The 21,598-nt window shown below is 45.9% G+C and overlaps 2 protein-coding genes across 4 annotated transcripts; one reads left to right on the forward strand and one right to left on the reverse strand.

The window, feature by feature from the left end:
• Positions 1-6,236: 6,236 nt before the first annotated feature.
• On the forward strand, positions 6,237-14,206 carry LOC127291899 (uncharacterized). 3 transcript variants are annotated; one of them, XM_051321214.2, is made up of 9 exons: positions 6,237-6,563; positions 6,682-6,722; positions 7,609-7,658; positions 8,252-8,396; positions 9,610-9,666; positions 11,148-11,204; positions 11,710-11,839; positions 11,971-12,957; positions 13,892-14,206. In XM_051321214.2, exons 1-9 carry the CDS (start codon positions 6,297-6,299, stop codon positions 13,943-13,945), a joined length of 1,788 nt encoding a protein of 595 aa, XP_051177174.1. In that variant the 5' UTR covers positions 6,237-6,296; the 3' UTR covers positions 13,946-14,206. The 3 variants fall into 3 exon arrangements, with proteins under 3 accessions (XP_051177174.1, XP_051177173.1, XP_051177175.1); XM_051321213.2 differs by lacking the exon at positions 13,892-14,206 and adding an exon at positions 13,217-13,642 and having other exon boundaries at positions 6,238-6,563; XM_051321215.2 differs by lacking the exon at positions 13,892-14,206 and adding an exon at positions 13,217-13,642 and having other exon boundaries at positions 6,238-6,563; positions 11,716-11,839.
• A 1,828-nt stretch (positions 14,207-16,034) lies between these two features.
• LOC139838865 (uncharacterized) lies at positions 16,035-21,207 on the reverse strand. The gene is made up of 3 exons (XM_071828883.1): positions 20,756-21,207; positions 19,229-20,469; positions 16,035-17,977 (listed from the first exon to the last, which is right to left on the reverse strand). The coding sequence occupies exons 1-3, from the start codon at positions 21,205-21,207 to the stop codon at positions 16,035-16,037; spliced, it is 3,636 nt and encodes a 1,211-aa protein (XP_071684984.1).
• Between the last annotated feature and the right edge of the window lie 391 nt (positions 21,208-21,598).

Raw genomic sequence — 21,598 nt, forward strand, 5'->3', positions numbered from 1 at the left:
CCGAAGGGGACTGGAAGGTTTTTAATGAGGCGGCTTGATTGCTTAATATAAGTATTATTATTTAAAAAAAAGACTAGTGGCCCGGTAACCACCATATCCGTCGAGTAACAAGTGGAGTTGTCACACTAAGGTTCCGACACTTGCCACCACGGCCTGCGCGGCGATGGAGAGAGAAGGGCACTCTTCCCAATTTCCCTCATTGGTGATCACATGGCTCTCTCCATGTAGTTTTTTTTTCCGGGAATTTAAGAAGAATTAAGGGCATTTACAACTGCGGCGACACATTTCGGACACCTAAAATATCCACGGGCGTTCGTTTCCGTCGCCTGGCGGACGTGCAAATGGTCGCGCGTCCGTTTGCGTCTGGAGCTGGCTCTAGCGGGGCGACGCATTTTCGGCGCATGCCAGATTTTAAAAAAGAGATTGTAGCCTAAAATTTGCACGAAATTACAGCCGCAAGTTGAGGTCTGCAATATGTTCACCACACTTTGCACAAGGTACGGCGCAAACTGGAGCAAAAGGGGCACAACAAGGCCTGAACAACAATAAAAAAAAGTCCAAAAGGAGGCCAAGGTGCTGGGCGCATGGCTATGGCGATCAGGCGTCTCGCGCGCGGATTTTGGGGCGCCTCTTCATGAACCATGCCCTGGTGTCGTCGTCGACGCCGCTCAAGTCGGCAAGCATGATCCTTGTGTCTTCTGCACGTGTCTTGGCCTCGGCGTCCATCCTCCTCGCCTCGGCGTCTGCCTTTTTGGCATCGACGCCCATCCTTTGGACCTCAATGACCTCCTTCGCGAGGTTGTGGTAGATGGCAGCTACGGCCTCCTTTTCCAGACGCCTCTTCTCGTCCCTAGCAGCCAAGGCGGCAAGATTCCCGGCCATTATCTTCTCCATGCTTTGGGTGAACGCAGTGGCCTGCGCCTCCCGGGCTAGATCGGCCTTGGTAGCCTTATGGCCTCAGAGACGAGGTGGAAGGGCTGGACGGCCTTGATCACCCGTCTTCGCTGTCGAGGTTGACCACTGTCCCATTCCTCACAGCTTCGTTGTAGGACGCAAAGCTTGTCCTCCACTTCTGCGCGTCCTTGAGCACGTCCCAGCAATGGACCGTATGGAAGTCCTTCTTATGCGTCGCCCTGAACTTTTACAAGGCGCGGGATACCTGCAATCATAGCCACCAATGATGTACATAGAATGATGCAAATAGTGTAGAATGATGATGGTTGTATCGTGTTTACCACTGAAATAACGCCAGCACCGCTTACGGGGTTGTTCTTAGCATGTTCGACCGCCGAGCAGAACTTACTTCTCTCTTGTTTGATGTAGTTCCATATTTTTTGGAGGGACTCTTCCGTCCGAGAGCTTGGGATATGGTAGGGACTAGGGAGGGTGCATCTTGGTCTCGTTGTACTGCTGCATGACCTTGGCCCAATAGACCTTGCTCTTTTGCTGCGCGCCATTAATACAGTCATGGCTCGTTGCCAGCCACGCTCGCACAAACACTTGTTCTCGTCGTCGATGAAGCCTTGTGTCTTGCGGCTCCCCCCTTCTTCTTGGTAGTAATGTCCGTGGGGACAGGCTGTGTTGGCACGTCATCGAAGTCGTCGACGCACACGGGTGTTGGCTGCGTCTGCTGGGTGGCGAACAACCGTGCGGTTTCGATGTCCTCCGCATCTTGCGTTGGTGCCCAGTCATCATGCGGGCCTGTCCCGGCCCGATCATCGCCAACGAAGCCGCCGCCGAAGATCATGGCCTGTATGTCTATCTCATGGCGGTCCTTCCAATAGGCCTAGGAATGATCGGACGTCAGACGCATGATACACGGCAGTCGCACACATTGAGAGACCTCACGTACCAGGTCGTCCATCGTCGGGGCAGGCGGCACCATTTCGTCGAACAGGATGCGGGACACCGGCATGCTCTCTCCGGCACCTGGCGTGTCTTGCGTGTCGCGCCCGGGCAGGAGTTACCACTTCTAGGCGTCCGGTTGAGGTTGGGAACCGCTGCCCCGTTGAACTGCTCCGGCGGCACGCCGGAGGCGAACCGCGACGCCGGGTGGACCTACAAGGGAGCGGGAGTTCCAGGACGCAGCTGAGAACTTACCGAGCTCACCGACGAGGCCGGAGGAGCAACGCCGGCAATCCCCTCTCTCTTGACGAGCATGTAGCCCTCCGCTAATCTCGGATGGAGGGCTACTTGCGCGACACCGACTTTGATCTGCATCTGCCAGGCCTACTGGTTGGCGGCCGCGATAGTCTTGTTCTTCTGGTTCTTGCGCCGACCACGATGCTTCGCGACCTCGATGATTTTCTCCTCCTTGGAGAGCACCTTCTTTGCCGCCTTCGGCTTTGCCTCCCGGCCACCGCCGGTGGCGGTCCGCTTTGCTTCCGCCGGAGCTGCACCCTCCATTGTGGCTATGGTCGTGGCGACGGGGGAGTGTGGGGCGGCGGCGGGTGCGAGGGTTTGCTCCGCATCCATGACGGTGGCTGCGGCGGCGAGGACTTCCATCGCTTCTGGATTGCTCGCGCCGGTCTACTTTGATATTTCGCACGGGGAATGGCCACTTGCGGGAATAATATCGGCCTCCCTACCACTGACGCGCGGGTCCTACGTCTTCTTCGGCGGACACTCGGCGCGACCGCGGAGTGTCCGCGGAGACGCTAACCTGGCGCATATTTGGGTCAGGTTTGCGTCTCCGCGGACGGCCCAGTCACTTTGCGTCGCCCCGCTGGAGGAGGGCCACACGCATTTCCGGTCACGGCGGATGCAAACGGTCGCTCAGCGTCCGTTTGCGTCGCGCCGCTGGAGATGACCTAAAAGTGTTGGTTTGGCTACTTGGACCAAAAAAACCAAAACAGGCCATTCGGGTGGTGCTATACACCGAGCTGGTTGGTGCCGATGGAGTTGCCGCACACCCTACGCGCCCCCGGGTTACTAACTGGGCCGCAACCCAACATCACGTAAGCCATTTTTTCTTTTTCATTTCTTTTTGTTTTCAGTTGTTTGTTTTCTTTTTTAAAAGAAATCTTTTTTTAAATCTGAACATTTGTCAAATTTAAATATTTTTCAAATTAGAAAGAAATCACTTCTAAAAAATCTGAATATTTTTCAGATTTGAATATTTTTAAATTTGAACAAAAATGTATTTTTTCTATGAACAATTTCTGAATTTGAATAAATTTTATATTTGAAAAAATTTCGAATCTGGACGACTTTCATATTAGAACAATTTCCGAATTTGAACATATTTCATATTTGAACAAATTTCGAATATGAACGATTTTCAAATTTGAACAATTTTTGAATTTGAATAGTTTTCATATTTGAGCAATTTTCGAATTTTAGTAATTCTCAAATTTGAACATTTTTCGAATATAGACTTTTTAAATTTGAACGAAAGAAAAAATAAACAGAAAGGATAGAAAATAAAACAGAAAACGGGAAAACAAAATAAGAAAAAAAGAGAAAACAAAAGCGAAAGCGAAATCAAAAAAACGCTAAATGGGCCAAGCCCAATACCCGACCAGGGTGTGCGGCAACCGCATCGGCCCCTACAAATTTCTAAATTGAACGATTTTTCAAATTTGACAAAATCTTAAAATTGAACAATTTTTGAATTTGAACAAATTTCAAATTTGCAGACTTTTTGACTTTGAATTTTTTTAAAATTTAAACAATTTTCAGATTTGAACAGTTTTCATATGTGAACAAAAAGAAGAGAAAGAAAAACAAAATAAGAAAGAAACATAAAATAAAAATGAAAAAAATAAAAAACGAAAAAAAGAAACAGAAAACAGAAAATAAACAGCGAACTGGGCCGACCAGGACGGCCCATAACGCACGCGGTGGTGCGCGGCGCGTGGTAATGGCCGACCTGGTCGGTGTATAGGAATTGCCGTGCTCGCCCCATACTGAATTCTTACATAAAAAAATGCCATACTGAATTCAAAACTCTTATGTTTCTACCAAGAATTCCCCTCAAAAAATACCAAGAATTAAAACATGGATGCACGTTCCCTTCACATGCTAACAAAACTAAGGTTAGAATTAAGACTAATTCCAGTTTTTTGGGGCACATATTACCCTATTCATTGTAATTTCAACGAAAATATCCTATGTACACAAACCAAAAGGGATAGCATCCAAATCGTACAACATTCAGTAATTCACCATTTAAATGAAATGCAAGGTCACACTAAGAATGATCGGCACCATCAAAAAGTTTTTTAGGGAGAAACAGTGAGAGAGTTTCTCGCTGCAAAATTTATTTGTTATAAATATTTACAACATTACAAATATGTGCAGAGAGAAATTAAGAATAAAAAGTATAAAAAAGGTCTCCCCATCTAGGAAGTTGGCACTATAAAAAAAAGAGATACGATTAAAAAACATTGAGTTGCACACAAAGATAAAAAAACACACAAATACAAGTCATTCAGGGACATTAGAAGGTTCAACTGCACTTTGATGTTACATATTTATAAAAAATGTCTCAACTACCACTTGCATGAGGTAGCATTTCATCCAATGAGGTGTTCAATGTATATGTGGAAAGGAGCGAATTCACCTCTTGGTGTATGGCTTTGGCCCGAGCTCGTGTCATTGGGCCACGTGGAGGGCTTGTCGGTCTTGAGGAGGAGGTGTCCAAAGGCCACCCCGTATCAGGTTATCTTTCAACATATGGTCTTAACAAATATAGTTCTTTATTACACTTAAAACATAGTATCTTGATATTGAATACAATATTATTTGGTATACATTTTCAGCTTTTTATGTTGAAAATATATTTCCAATAAGTTTAGATGTCACTTAGCAACATAAAATTACTTTGTTAATTTGATTTTAACATACCGTCTTTCATAAATGAGCTCACAAAGATATGACAAAAGGAAAATGGGTACCTATATAGATAAAACATAGAGTATATGTGTGTTTCTAGCCCATTCAGACTCTAATATGGATGTATCTAGAACTAAAATGTGTGTAGATACATCCATATTGAAGTCAATTAATATGAATCGGAGGGAGTATTGTTAAAATCTTAGCATGGAGCTCTTTGAAATGTATTGTCTTACAAATATCTTATAAGAAACTCGCAGAGTGTGCATTTAGTATGGATAGATCATATGGACACATGTCAAGACCAACAGAGACATGCGCCACCGCTAACTTCGAGATCCAAAATAAACAATTAACTAAACCTTTGTCTTTGTGAATGGGCAACATACAAAATTAACACCCATGTACAAATTAAGACTTCAACAAAAAAAGGCAACATACAAATCAACATCCATGTACAAGTTAAGCTATGAATCGCAATGAATTTTGATCACTATTATTTTCCGAACACGTTTGTTTGTTATGAGATGGCTAGAAAGCATTAAGAAAAAAATCGAACAAATTGATGAAGGCGTATATGTTGCAGCGCGTACGTAGTCATCGTTTCCGGCTCAAGCGTCTCTCGCACGCGTTACAGATGAACTAATAAACACACTAGGGAATATTCTGAACATTTGTCAAATTTAAATATTTTTCAAATTAGAAATAGATCACTTTTTAAAAATCTGAACATTTTTCTGATTTGAACATTTTTAAGTTGAACAAAAATGTATTTTTTCTATGAATAATTTCCAAATTTGAATAAATTTTATATTTGAACAATTTCCGAATCTGAATGATTTTCATATTAGAACAATTTTCGAATTTAAACAAATTTCATATTTGAACAAATTTCGAATATGAACGATTTTCAAATTTGAACAATTTTTAAATTTGAACAGTTTTCATATTTAAACAATTTTCGAATTTTAGTAATTCTCAAATTTGAATGTTTTTCGAATATAGACTTTTTAAATTTGAACAAAAGAAAAATAAACAGAAAGAAAATAAAATAAAACAGAAAACGGAAAAACAAAATAAGAAAAAAAAGAGAAAACAAAAGCGAAAGCGAAATCGAAAAAACGCTAAATGGGCTAGGCTCGATACCCGACCATGGTGTGCGGCATCAGCACCGACCTAGTCGGTGTATAGGGCTGGCCATTACAAATCTGCATGTCACATAGGCTCATCAGAAGAGTCCACTGGGCCGGAACTTCCCGCTGGGCTGGGCTTGCTCACCCAAACAGGGCCCTCAAGATTAACCTTAACGATCGAGCCCAAACATCAAAACAACAGGTAGAACCGCCTGATTCGGTGACTGACAAGTGGCACGCGGACTGCTGACAAAGGATAGAGAGAGCAGCACCGCTTTTCCAACCCATTTCCCTCGCCAGGCCAGCGAGATCACCTGCCTCCTCTCCATGCGGCTCCGACCAAAACCCCCGACCCGAAGCCGCGGGGCCGCCGCTAGGGTTTCCGGCGCCGGCGTCCATCCTCCCCCGCCGCCGCCCATGGCGCGGGGCGGGTACGGGAGGCGCAAGGTGACGCCGAACCTGGCGGCGGACCGGGAGGGCACGCGGCTGCTCAACCTCACCGTGCTGCGCCGCCTCGACCCCGCCGTCGCCGACATCCTCATCACCGCCGCGCACGTCACCGCCTACACCTTCGACACGACCAACACCCAATGGGTACGTATGCCGCTGCTGCCCCTCCGCCTCCCCCGAACCCCTCCCCTGCCTCTCGGTGCCCTGTTTCGTGTTCGTGTCTGCCGCGGTTCCTGACGGTTCGATTTGTGCGTTTGCGCAGAGCCGGAAGGGCGTGGAGGGGTCGCTCTTCGTCGTCAAGAGGTTTGTGCTGTGACGACCCTACCTCATGGACCATGGATTGCAGCATTGGGTTCGGTCGATTGTTGCGTATTGCTGCTGTTTTATGGATGATTGTGGAATTTCCCGTCATTTGGGCTTTTATTTGAGTGCCGATGCTGTGGATTTCTAGATCGGAGAGCTGCATTGTATTGGGGTTCAGCAATTCCTACATAATTGTTAGTAATTTGGTTGCGAAGGAAAGGGAATGGGTCTGGCTCATTGAGAAGGGAACGGATTTGGTTCCTAGGGAAAGGGCCGCTAGCTGTTACTGCTATTTTCGTGATGTTTCGTGGATGCTTGTGGAATGCCCAGGGCTCGGATGTCGTGGAATTTTAGATTTTAGAACATTGAAGTGGGTTTCTAGAAGAATTGAGAATAATGATGTGTTGGTGATTCGGTGTCTACACCGCGTATTACTTTTTCTGTAGTTTGGTTCAGAAATTCCGTGTATAGCGAAAGGTTACTGGGATTTTTGTTGCCAGGGGTAGCATTGCTAGATATTACTTTCCTGCTGTTCCTGAAATGCTTGCAGTGTCATTCCGTTGGATAGCGAAATGTTAATAAACGCATATCGGTGTTGAACTTTCAGTGCTGTTCAATGATATTTGTGGGTGGTTTATCTCTGTCAAAAGTTATCAGTTATTGTGTATGATGCTAATATTTTGCATTCCATCTCTGAACACCTGCGCTGAATTGTTTGTTGCTGATCCTACGCTTCTGAAACATTACAGTGAGAGTGCCTACTCTTAAACACTACCTTCTACTTTTAGTTCTTCTGACCAGTGAGATGCCCTCTTGTGTTTTCCTGACATGCAATTTTTGTTGGATCTATAAGCTCTTCAGATGATAAGATCTTATAATCGTGCAGGAACACCCAACCCAGATTCCAATTTGTCATCATGAATCGTCGAAATATAGGTATGTTTTGCATTCCTGTTTTGGAAATGGGATCCCTAATATCATGCCTAGCAATTAAACATATGGAGACACATCGTACATCGTAGGAACGATTTTTTTTCCTTGAATCACTGTATGCACTAGCTATGGAATAAAATGGAAAGCAATAATGATTGTTTATATTTATAACTGTTATATAAGTATACAAATGTCAGATGATTGAAAATTTTGCTTTCAGCCTCTCGGGATAAATTAAGGCATCTCTTTTGTGCTGTAAATAATCTTCATATCAGGAAATTCTTATGCACCCTCCATTGAAATAGTGAGCTCTTAGGCATCCTAAGTAGTATGTATTGCAGTGAACTGGTTCCTGTTCTGTTTATATATGAGTTGTACAAGAAATTCCACACAAAAGTAGCTCACTTATTTCCAAACCTTACTGAATCGTAATTTTGGTCCAAGAAAATTTGTCGCTGGTTGATATTAAATACTGTCTTGAATCATTAGCTTGCATGACATGTTTAAGTGATTGTGTTGTTTATCTCTGATTACTTATATGCCAGCATGGCAACCACATATGTCCTAACTTTGTGTTGCGCTCCTCTCATAAGCAGAAAACCTGGTTGAAGATCTCTTGAGCAGTTTTGAATACCAGGTGCAAAATCCTTACATAATATACAGAAATGCTGCAGACGAAGTTACTGGAATTTGGTTCTATGATCCTGAGGAATGTGAAGAAGTGGCACAACTTTTCAGTAGGTAAATTTTTTCTTCTTACCACGTTAAATATCATGCACAAGACTTTCTTGATATATCTTTTCATGTGACTGCAGAGCACATGAGTAGAAGTTTGAAACTGAAACGTGAAAAATGATTGTGTTAGACTATCTGTATTCTGTGTTTCGTGTTTGGTGTGGTTTTCATTTGTCAAAAACTTATGTGCTAAATAATGACATGGTGTAAACTGATACTTGGACCTGTAAGCATTGACTGCAAAGCACACTAAAAATTATCAAGGCTTTCAACCCAACATATAAGCCATAGTGTCTTAGAAGTTAGAACTGCTGAGATATGAACGGTACTTGTCAGCTTCTCCAGTTCTCTGTAAGCGCATGCTAACAAACCACGTCGATAATGGTCAGCTTAGTAGGTGTGGTATTGAAATCCAGTCTGCGAAATACTGAATATACCAAGCCAGATAAATTACACAAACCAGATGCTTATCAATGCATGTAGCGTGTCTTGTTTTTTATTTGAGCAAACATTCCATTAGTTGAATTATAGCTTCACGGGTTAAGTTCCTCATATTAGCCTGTATCAGCAACCTATCTGTATGTAACCTTAGTCCATTGACTATATTTTTTTTTTTCGAGAAAACGCAAAGGACTCTTTGCGTTTCATTTCATTGAAGAGATAGAAGTTTACAAGCCTCCTAGGAGGTGTTACAGGGGTTTATTACAGCTAGGAAATTAGTGCACATCCCAGGTCATTGGCAGCACGTCTCTCAGTCCCTTGGCACCAGCTGTAGCCCAGGCCGCCGCTTCGTCTTTGATGGTAGCACATAGGCTGCGGATGGAGGGCTGCTGTCCATCGAAAACGCAGCTGTTGCGGTGTTTCCAAATCATCCAGGGCACCATCAGGGTTATGGTTGCAAGTCCTTTGCGCATTGGTTTGGGGGTGTGCTGCCTTGCCACGATCCACCAATCGTTTAGGGATGCATCGTCCTGTGGCGGCCTGCAGGACATGCGCAGCCAAGATAGAGTTTCGTGCCAAATCTGCCGCGAAAAAGGGCAACCGATGAAGAGGTGGTGAATGGTCTCTGCCTCTTGGTCGCAGAGCAGGCATTTGGCAAGACATTTTCCTCAACTTTTGGGTTTGCAAAGCTACAAGGGATGGCAAGACATTTTCCTCAACTTTTTTACACATTTTACCCTATACTTGCTGACCCCAACATTGCTTACGAAATGTACAGGATACATAATGCATTTTCCAGGGCGTCCCCAAAGGAAATAGTTTCTGCAACTAAAAGGTATTTGAAACCTTAATGCTTTCCTGTTTACCTTGTAATACAATACAGGGTGTAGTTATTCCATTTGCTCTCTGCTAATGGTTTCTAACTTAAGGTTAGATGGTCTGCACCCGTTTTAGGCCTTGTTTGTTACTAGAGTTTATATGGGGATTAGTGGGGATAATTCTCAAAGGGATTGGGTGAATCCCCTACCTTCACCCAATCCCTTCCAATCCTCATACCCGAGTACCCGGGAAAAAGCAGAATATGTTGTGGGTAACGTATTTGGTTTCAAAGCCCTCCCTATCCCCTATCCACAAGGTAGGGGTAGTGTATTGGGGATTGGAGAAAATACACTAAGATTTGGAGAAAAGTGGGATAAAATTAGCTCAATACACTAGAAACAAACATGTTTTTAAGAATAAAGTGGGTTTTGGGGTTTGCTGGGGATAATCCCCACAAATAGCCTATTACCAAATAAGGCCTTAGTCATTTCATCGTGTAAATGTTCATTGATCAAAGTTGTATCACTTCCTGTTTATGTCGTTTACTCGTGAACTATCAAACAATCAAACATAATGTTTTGAGGAATCGAAGTGTTATGATACAAGAGTGGCAGGGGAGTAATACAAAGGTGGTCTCTGGCTAATATTTTAATTTTTATATGATGGCCTTCATAGAACACCAGGTTAAAAAGGTTGCTAATGGATAGTTTAGACAACAGAATGAGGAATATAGAGTCACACAATGCACTGCAGGAAACCAGAGGGGAAATAATGCAAGTTCATTGTAGTGTCTAGTCGAGTTAATTGCTTTGGCTCATGGATCATAACAGTAAAACCTGAAGTTTTGAGGATGTGGCATACTGGTGTTATTGTGAAATTGTTGTAGTTGTTTTTGACTTTTTTTTTTGTATATTCTTTGATGTAGTGTCTTAGAAGTTACTACCTTCCAAAATCAAGTGTCGCAGTTTTGTCTAGATTCGGGTGTATCTAGGCGTATCCATATCTAGATGAAGTTGCGACTCTTATTATGGAACGGAGGGAGTAAACAGGAGTAGAACATATGCTGACATTTATGAACTGTACTTGCCAGCTTCTCCAGTTCTATGTACGCGCACACTAACAAACCGCATCGATAACGTTCAGCTTAGTAGGTGTGGTATTGAAATGCGGTCTCTGAAATACCGAATATACCAAGCCAGATAAATTACACAAACCAGATGCTTACCAATGCCTGTAGCGGGTCTTGTTTTTTATTTGAGCAAACATTCCATTAGTTGAATTATAGCTTCATGGGTTAAGTTAATCCTTAGATTAGCCCGTGTCAGCAACCTATCTGTATGTAACCTTAGTCCATTGATTATATTTGATTCATTGATTGCTAATGTACACTGATTTGAGTTTACAAAGCTACAAGGAACGGCAAGAGATTTTCTTCAATTTTTTTCACATTTTTTACCCTATACTTGCTAACCTCAGCATTGCTTACGAAATGTACAGGACACATAATGCATTTTCCAGGGCATCCCCAAAGGAAATAGTTTCTGCATCTAAAAGGTATTTGAAATCTTAATGCTTTCCTGTTTACCTTGTAACACAATACAGCTTGTAGTTATTCCATTTGCTGTCTGCTAATTGTTTCTAACTTAAGGTTAGATATTCTGCATCCGTTTTAGTCATTTCATCGTGTAATTGCTCATTGATCAAATTTGTATCTCTACCTGTTTAAGTCGTTTACTCGTGCCAATATAACTATCAAACATAATGCTTTGAGGAATCGAAGTGTTATGATACAATAGTGGCAGGGGAGAAACAGAAAGCTGGTCTCTAGCTAATATTTTTATTTTAACATGATGGCCTTTATACAACACCAGGTTAAAAGGTTGCTAATGGATAGTTTAGACAAGAGAATGATGAATATTGAGTCAAACGAATGAACTGCAGGAAACCAAACGGGAAATAATACAAGTTCATCGTAGTGCTTTGGCTCATGGATCAGAACAGTAAAACCAGAATTTGTGAGGATGTGGCATTATTGTGAAATCATCTTATTTTGCCCCAGTTTCAGTGATTTTGAAGAGGTGGAAGTTGCATCTTCTGTTTCTTCGTCTGAAGATACGCAAGAGCAGCCAACATCATCTAGCATGGTACCCAATGATGCTGGACATAATATATTGTCAGCTTTGTTAAAGGTAAAAATTTACCTTCATTCCGTCGTGCCATTCTGTTTTGAAACACAGAACGTTTGTGTTTATTATGGTTGCTTTGCAATATAGTATCATTATGTAATTCTCATGAGATAAAGTTTTTGAATCTCATCCAGGCAGCTGCATGCGTTGGTGCACCCACGGGTGCAACAGATCCAGTACAGTCAAATCAAGCTATCAGGGCGGTTACTTATTCTAGGCAGCATAGTCCTGTTTCATCACAGTCTCCTGCCCTGCATGATCTGCTTCCTTCACGAACATCATCGGCTACCGTGGTGCCCCCAGATGCTCATGTATCCACCAGTGCTCGTACTACTCAACCTTCTAATCTTACAGAACAATTACTCTTTCCTCAGATTCCCATCCCATTTTCGCAACCAACAACAGCCGATGCTGCTTTTGCATCCTCTGCTCCGCCTCCACTTCATCCTCCTTTTGGCATTCAGCACCGGCAGAGTACTCCTTTGCACCAGCCCCTTCCATTATCCTCTGCTCCTCCACTTCATCCTCAGCACCAGCAGAGTGCTCGCTTGCTCCAGCTCTTTCCACAATCCACTGTCCCCGCTCCACTTCATCATCAGCACCAGCAAAGTGATCCCTTGCTACAGCCCTTTCGACAATCCCCTGCCCCCCCTCCACTTCATCCTCAGCACCGGCAAAGTGATCCCTTGATACAGCCCTTTCGACAATCCCCTGCCCCCCCTCCACTTCATCCTCAGCACCGGCATACACCCTTGGCCCAGCCCTTTGCACTATCCTCTGCTCCTCCACTTCGACCTCAGCACGGGCAGACTGGTCCCTTGGCCCAGCCCTTTGCACTATCCTCTGCTCCTCCACTTCGACCTCAGCGCCAGCAGAGCGCTCCCTTGCTCCAGCACTTTGCACAACCCACTGCCCCCCCTCCACTTCATCCTCAGCACCAGCAGAGCGATCCCTTGCTCCAGCCCTTTCCACAATGCAGTGTTCCCCCTCCACCATATGGCGCACTGTTACTTCAGCCATTGCCACCGCCTAATCCTTCCCCGCTGCTTGCCCCGACAGCGTCGCATGGCCCAATACTTTCAAGAGACAGAGTCAGGGATGCGTTGCTGAACCTTGTGCAGGTATTTGTTCTGGTATCTGTTGGCTGTCTATTTGATTGTCATGCAATCCATACTAAGGTTGATTCATGTCTAAGTTTATTGTGCTTAAGCATCTAAATGAGGTAGCAGTACCGGTCAAAACTTGCTAACAACGTAGTCTTGTCGGACATGTGTAAATTTTCAGTTGGTTTCAACAGAAACGTCCATCTAATCATTGTTTCTCTCCTGACGCTCATGCTCACTGTGAAGCACTGACACCTTACATTTGTTTCGTGGTCAGAACGAAGATTTCATCGATATGTTCTACTGGGAGCTTATAAAAGGGAAGCGGTAGCCTTGAAGTTGAGAAGACGGACATGTCTATGACAGGCTTGGTTTCACTTGCGTTTCAGGTGGCGCGTTTTGTCAAAGCCTGCACAGATTGATGTGTACCTTGTAGAGGCTAACATAGTTTTAGACAGCAGCGTCGAGTACTCTTTTTTAGCTGTAATCTTGGTGCGGAAAACGAAGTGTGGCTCCGGATATCTGAGATTGTATATCCTACCCGCTGACCAACTGGATCAGTTTAGTACGTAGATGCATCTGCTATGAATATATGTACTACAGTAGAAGTGCTTGAACGATCACTAAAATCAACATGCTACAGACTACAAAAACAAGAGTAGACATCTGATCAATCAACATGCTACTCTAGTTGAAGCTGCAATCTTGATCTTCACTTGATATATTGTTCTAGCTAGCAAACAAGCAAACTAATCAACATCACGACGCCGACGGCCTCTTGTGAGGAGGCCGGTGGCGTTGCTCACCCACCCATGACAGTCGGAGCCGGGCGAATAGAATGTCCGGTACTTGATGGTGTAAATTTTTAGTTCGTTCCATCTAATCATTGTTTCTCTCCTGACGCTTATGTTCACTGTGAAGCACTCACACCTTACATTTGTATCGTGGTCAGAATGAAGATTTCATCGATATGTTCTACTGGGAGCTCATAAAAGGGCAGCGGTAGTAAGTTGAGAAGAGTAGAAGACGGACATGTCTATGACAGGCTTGGTTTCACTTGCGTTTCAGGTGGTGCGTTTTGTCAAAGCCTGCATAGACGGATGTGTGCATTTTGTCACATACCAATACCATGTAGAGAGGCTAACATAGTTTTAGACAGCAGCCTGTAGTACTATTTTAGCTGTAATCTCGGTGCGGAAAACCAAGTGTGGCTCCGGATATCTGAGATTGTATATCCTACCAGCTGACCAACTGGATCAGTTTAGTAGATGCATCTGCTATGAATATATATACTCCACTAGATGTGCTTGAACGATCACCAGAAATAATACTCGTGTTACTTCCTCCGTCTGAGATACATCCGTGTCTACACAAAAGTGAGACACCTATTTTTAGATGGATGGGGTACTACTACGAGTAGACATCAATCAACATGCTACTCTAGTTGAAGCTGCAATCTCGATCTTCACTAGATCTATTGTTCTAGCTAAAAAACAAACAAGCGAACTACTCAACATCAGGACGCCGACGGCCTCCTCTGAGTAGGCCGGTGGCGTTGATGACCCAACCATGCAAGGTACCGGTGGCGTTGCTCACCCAACCATGCAAGGTACGGTGGGACACCACGAAATACGGGATGGTCGCCACTATCAGCAAGGTGAAGGTGTTCACGCGGGAAGAGGCGGTGGCGGCGGCCCAATAGAACGTCCTGTGCTTGCTGGCGTCCCATCGGTGCAGACGGGTAAACGACGAGACGACGAAGAGCAGCGTTAGCTCCGCCGCGCATCTGCGCACCGGATCTGAGTCCGGGTCCGGTTCAAGCGCGAGAGCGCCGAGGAGACGGCGCCAGACTGAAGACATCTCTGGGTTTGGCGCGCCGGCGATCGGTGGCGGCGGTGCCGGGTGAGCTTCGTCGTGTGCGGGTACGGTACTGCTGCGTTAGGGGAACTAGCTATAGGGCCCATACCAGATCTTCGTTTTGCTTTTGCGGAGAGAGAGCAAAATCTGAGATTTATCTTCTTTGGGCTAGGCCCGCTGGGTTTTCTCTCCATGAGATGAGAGCATATACGATTCAAGTCAAAAACACAATTTATCCAAAAAGACAAATTATGCTATATGTGTATGGTATGTGTTATTTAGCTTAGACTCTTGTTGCCCAAAAAGACAAATTATGCTATATGTGTATGGTATGTTTTATCTAGCTTAGATTCTTGTTGCCCAAAAAGACAAAAATGTTGCTCAAATTTTTTCACGGCCATGTGTTCTGTTGGTACGAGAGTTTATCCAAAATAACGTGTCTCATTGATAGACCATCGAAAACAAAAGTACTTCGAAACATAGAGAGGCTAGACAATAGTGTGAATTAATTCCTGGCCAACACAAGCTGTTCCAAGTGTAAGTTACAGAGAGCAATGTTGCATGGAAGATAGCCTGGCTTCCCGGTAATGTTCGAAAATTTCTCCGTGCGCAGATCATAGACTTGTAGGGCCAATGATGAACGCTTGTATGTAGTACCACATTGCACGAGCAACTTTTCGCCATCTTGCATCATCCTCAATGGCATACAACTACGCCCGAATGGGCCTATTGGGATCGTGCACAACTTGGTCCAGTTACTTTTCTCAAAATCGTCCAAGATCCATACGTTGCTGCATGCAGCTTGCGGATGTTGAAAGTGAACCAAATGCCCGTCAATGCATTCCTCTTGAACCATGCAAAGGGAACCGTTGAGCTCGATTATGTAGACCGATATTTCACTCCTACTCCACGTCTCTGCGCCGCCGATGGTTTGTGGACCTTCAATGGTATCGTCCTTCCACCGCTCGCTCTCGAGATCGAAGCATACCAAGGTGACATCGGCTGTCCCTTTTATCAAGAAGTACATGACGCCGTCGATGGTGACTAACAGAAACAAAGAATAGAGATTTGGGTCGCACAGCTCAACCTGGCCGGCGTAGCACTTTATATAGACATCAAGCCAAGTTACAGATAGATACAAATATGCAACTAACTAACTGTTAACAACTACAGATAAGATCCTATATTGTTACAACAACATAACCAACATATACGTCGGTTAATACCCTCCCTCAATCTCAGCCTACTTCGGAAAGGTTGAGATTGCGCCTACATGACTGAAATGCTGGCAACGGAAGTGGTTTGGTGAATATATCTGCAACTTGATCCTTTGAGGAAATGAACTGAATGTGAAGCTTCTTCTGGGCAACCCTTTCTCGAACAAAATGAAAATCAACCTCAATGTGTTTAGTCCGAGCATGAAACACTGGATTGGATGATAGATAGGTTGCTCCAAGATTGTCACACCACAAAACCGGAGATCGATTCTGTTTAACTCCTAGCTCCTGAAGAACTGACTGAACCCAAATCAGTTCGGCGGTAGCATTGGCAAGCGCTTTGTACTCAGACTCAGTACTTGAGCGAGAAACTGTGGACTGTTTCCTCGCACTCCAGGCGATCAAATTTCCTCCAAAGAAGATGGCATGACCCCCGGTTGATCGCCGATCATCAGAATCTCCCGCCCAGTCAGCATCCGAAAAAGCAGAAAGCAGAACAGAGGAAGAAGGACTAACACGAAGTCCATGATCACCAGTGAACTTCAAATATCGAAGTATTCGCTTCACAGCAGCCCAATGAATATCACGTGGCTCATGAAGGAACTGACATACTCTATTCACAGCATATGACAAATCTGGACGAGTAACCGTAAGATACTGTAGCCCTCCAACCACACTACGATATCTAGTAGCATCATCAGAAAGAAGGGGTACTCCAGCAGAAATACTTAGCGGATCAGTAACAGTCATGGGAGTCGTGGCTGGTTGACACTTGAGCATTCCTGCGCGACGAAGAAGTTCAAGTGCATATTTTCTCTGAGTAAGAACCAGACCACCAGAAGACTGTCGAAGCACCTCAATCCCAAGAAAGAAATGCAGCGGCCCAAGATCCTTGACTGCAAAATCATCTCGAAGTGCTGAAACCAGTTGAGTGCTAGCAGTAGGTGATGAACTCACAACAATTATGTCATCAACATATACAAGAAGGTAAACTGTGACATCGGAGCGTTGACAGATAAACAGCGAAGTGTCAGCAGCTGATGCTTTAAACCCAAGTTTACCAAGAACTGAACTTAACCTGGCATGCCATGCTCTCGGCGCTTGTTTAAGTCCATAAATTGCTTTCACAAGGCGACATAAGTGTTGTGGATGCGCTGGATCTTCAAACCCAGGTGGCTGACGCATATACACCTCCTCTTCCAGTATGCCATTAAGAAAAGCATTTTGGATATCCAACTGACGGAGGTGCCATCGCTGAGAAACTGCAAGAGACAACAATAATCGAATTGTTGTCGGTTTAACCACAGGACTAAATGTATCAGCATAGTCTAGTCCATATCGCTGCTTAAAGCCCTTTGCTACTAATCGCGCCTTATATCGCTCAACTGATCCATCAGCATGTTGTTTTACTTTAAAGACCCACTTGGAGTGAATCACATTGATACCTGGCTGTCGAGGGACTAGACGCCATGTGCCATTCCTCTGGAGTGCATCATACTCCTGCTGCATAGCTTCTCGCCACGGAGGACTCGTCATTGCATGACGAAAATCTGGAGGTTCCTGTACAGCAGCATCTGCTGCATGAGCCAGGCATGTAGCCATCCACGTGACTGTTCCATCAGTACGCTGACGAGGCTTCCGAATGCCTCGCTGAAGGCGCGTGGTGACGCCGCGTTGTACAGGCGGAGGCGGGGCAGCAGGAGACTGTGATGTCGAGGCAGATGGTGAAGGAGGCGCCGTGGAGTCATGGGCCGATAGGGACGGCCCAGCAGACAGAGACACATCCAGCCCAGGCGACGATGCAGCCGCCCGTGCGGGACTCGACCGCACTGGGCTTGCATGGTGATCGACGTGCTCATCTCCCGAGGCTGCATGGCGATCGTGATCGACGTCGCCATGTTGATTCCTGCCGTGATCATCCGTTTCAGGAGGAATTTCTGCAAGCCGTGCTCCTCTCCCGATCCCTGCACCGTGGTTAGGAAGCAAAACAGGTGTATATGCAATATCATCAAGTTGGTCGGAAGTGGGAGTAGCGCGATGCAAAGGTGAGTCGGGGGATGATGTAGGGAGACTAGAGAATGGAAAGACATTCTCATCAAAGATGACGTCTCGAGATATGTAAACTCGATTCGTTGGCACATGTAGACATTTATATCCCTTATGAAGTGGACTATAACCAAGGAAAACACACTTCTTGGAACGGAACTCAAGTTTCCTATTATTGTAGGGTCGGAGATGTGGCCAACAGGCACACCCAAAAACTTTCATGAAGGTGTAATCAGGTTTCTCTCCCAAAAGCCTCTCAAGAGGTGTTTGCATATGGATGACTCGGCTAGGAACACGGTTTAGCAAGAAGCATGCGGTGGTGAAGGCATCACTCCAGAACCTAAAAGGAACAGAAGAGTGAGCAAGTAGAGTAAGTCCAGTTTCTACAAGATGACGGTGTTTGCGTTCTGCCAACCCGTTTTGTTGATGTGTGTGAGGACATGACACACGATGAGAAATGCCAATGTCAGCAAAAAACTTGTTTAGCTTAAGATATTCACCACCCCAGTCGGATTGGACATGAACAATTTTGTGGCCTAGGAGACGCTCAACATGTTTCTGGAAAGCAAGAAAAATCTCAAAGACATCCGACTTATGCTTAAGGAGGTACATCCAGGTAAACCGACTATAGCCATCAATAAAACTCACATAATAGCTATGACCACTTGTGGAGGTTTGGGCAGGGCCCCACACATCTGAATAAATGAATTCAAGAGGTTTCGAGATTACACGATTTGAAAGGGAAAAAGGTAATTGATGACTTTTGCCTTGTTGGCATGCATCACAAATTACATTATTGTGTAACGAATCTGATGGAAGTTTATTCCTATGAAGAATATGCTGAACTATTTGTGTAGACGGATGGCCTAAGCGCGCATGCCACTTCTCCCGTGACACCTTGAGACCGCTGAAGACATGCTTGACAGTCGGATCATCAATGCGATAGAGACCACCATGAACTCCTCCTCTAAGTATTGTTTCCCTCGTGACTCGATCCTTAACAAGAAAATACCAAGGATGAAGTTCAAAGAAAACATTGTTATCTCTAGTGAATTTAGGAACAGAAAGGAGATTTCTGGTGACTTTAGGGACATGAAGAACATCGCGGAGCTGAAGTGATCTAGATGCACTAGGAATTGAGGAATGACCAACATGATGGATATGCATACCTGCTCCATTTGCGGTGTGGACCTTGTCATTGCCACCATAGCGTTCCTTCACGGAGAGCTTGTCAAGCTCGGCGGTGAGGTGGTCAGTCGCGCCAGAATCCACATACCAGCCGGAGTCGATGTTGTAGGAGGGAGTGTAGCCACCCGTGTTGTTGTTGTGGTGACCATTGCCGCCACCGTGGCCACCATTGCCACCATGAGTGACCACAGCAGCCTGGCGATCGTTGTTGCGCCCGTCTCGTCCATCGTTCCCGAGGCCAAGAAACTCGCGCTTGAAACGCTTGAAGCACTTCGAGGCAACATGGCCCACCTTGCCGCAGAGTTGGCACAAAGGACGTGGGCGATCTTGGCCTTGTGAGGAGGATCCTCCATCACGGACGAAGTTGGGCATTGGAAGTGCTGCGGGAGACGGCGAGATCGGGTTGGTGTAGCTTGATCGATCGCGCATGTCGGGGCGGTATGGGCGCGCACCGCCACCGCGTGAGTTGAAGTTGGCGGCGTGAAGGCCCTCGCCGCGAAGCTCGGCCTTGCGTGCCTCCACGCGCTGCTCCGTGTTGAGGAGCTGGGCGTAGACATCGCGAACCGGCATCGGGATGGTGCTGGCCGAGACGCGATCGACGAACGCATCATAGTCGGCGTCGAGGCCGGCCAGCAGATAGGAGGTGAACTCCTCGGCGCGCAGCGGCATCCCGATCGACGTCAGGGTGTCGGAGAGCGCCTTGATCCGGTTGAAGTAGGTCGATGCAGATGCGTCCAGCTTCTTGGTGATGGAGAGCTGGTACCGGAGCTGCATGCTCCTCGCCGTTGATTGACTGGCGAAGCTTCCCGCCAGGGTGGACCATGCCTCTTCGGACGTGTTGGCGAGGATGACGATGCCAAACACCTCAGGCGTCAAGGACGCGAGGAAGGCCGTGAGGATAGCCTGGTCCTGCTGGTACCAGGCTACCCAGGCAGGGTTGATGATCTTGGCCGGCGCGCCGGCTTCACCCGCCTGGGGATTGGTGATCTCCGATGAGGGAGCGGCGAACTCCTTGCTGATGAACTTCATGAGTCCATTGCTCCGGAGAAGGGGAAGAACCTGCGCACGCCAAAACAAATAATTGTCTTCGGTGAGCTTAACCGTGATCTGATTGGTGAGGGTGATCGGCCCGGTTGATGTTGAGGACGACGCCATGGCGATCTCGATCTCACGAGCAGCGCCGGTCAGGGTGAGCATGGAGAGGATGAAGCGTAGATTGGATCTTCAGAGCTCTGATACCATAACAGAAACAAAGAATAGAGATTTGGGTCGCACAGCTCAACCTGGCCGGCGTAGCACTTTATATAGACATCAAGCCAAGTTACAGATAGATACAAATATGCAACTAACTAACTGTTAACAACTACAGATAAGATCCTATATTGTTACAACAACATAACCAACATATACGTCGGTTAATAGTGACGGGAGAACATCCACGATCAAGGCGATACTTTGGGACCGGCCGTGGCCATGTCTTCCTCCTCCATCCCGTGTCGTCACCTAACGTGATGACATCACAAATGTTGCCTCCGACGAGGCGGACCACCTTGTATACGCCGGAGGGGGTGGCACGGCCGATGCTGAAGATTTTATAGTACTCGGTGAAAGCATCCTCAATCACCTCATGCCCTGGGCTGGTAAAGAGCACCTCTCCGGTGGCAGGATCGACAACATGGATGGTTTTGCAGGACTCGTGTTCGTGATGGACATCTTCGCAGGAACCGTCCCAGACAGAGATGAGGTTATCGAGGCTCGTCGTGGGAAACATCCCGGAGCCGCCGATGCCTTCAAACACTCTAACGACGTTGCCGTCCATATCCATGAGCCGCAAGTCAGGCTTCTTGTTACCTCGAAAGAAGCCGGTGTCGACGAGGAACGGGTCGGTGTGGCGGAGCTTATACGCGGCGCGAGGAAGGATTGGTCGGAGATAAGGCCATGCCACCCTTTGGACACGCATCGGAACCGGCAGACTGGCTTCATTGGCGTCCTGGAGAGGATGTCGAAGATGACGTCGTTCGGTAAGGATACGGCGGTGGCTTCCGGCATGGCGTCGTCCATGTATGTCACGTCAGTATGTATATGTATTTTTGGGAGCAGCTCCTGCCTCCGCGCGCGCGCGCGCCGCCGTTGAGAGGAGTAAAGATCACCGCGCGGCCGGCTGACAGTAAAATCGATCGGTTATTTTCGTCCCTGCAGATCTGTGTTCTTGGTTCGATCGATCGATCTTGGGCACGTACGTTGGGCAGGCTAAAACTAACGGAAACACTCAAACACGTACATATATCAGCGTGCAGCGCAAGACATGTAGACTTGTAATCGGACACGATATATATACATGAAAGTCCCGA

The sequence above is a fragment of the Lolium perenne genome, chromosome 4 (assembly GCF_019359855.2).
Source record: "Lolium perenne isolate Kyuss_39 chromosome 4, Kyuss_2.0, whole genome shotgun sequence".
Taxonomy (NCBI): domain Eukaryota; kingdom Viridiplantae; phylum Streptophyta; class Magnoliopsida; order Poales; family Poaceae; genus Lolium; species Lolium perenne.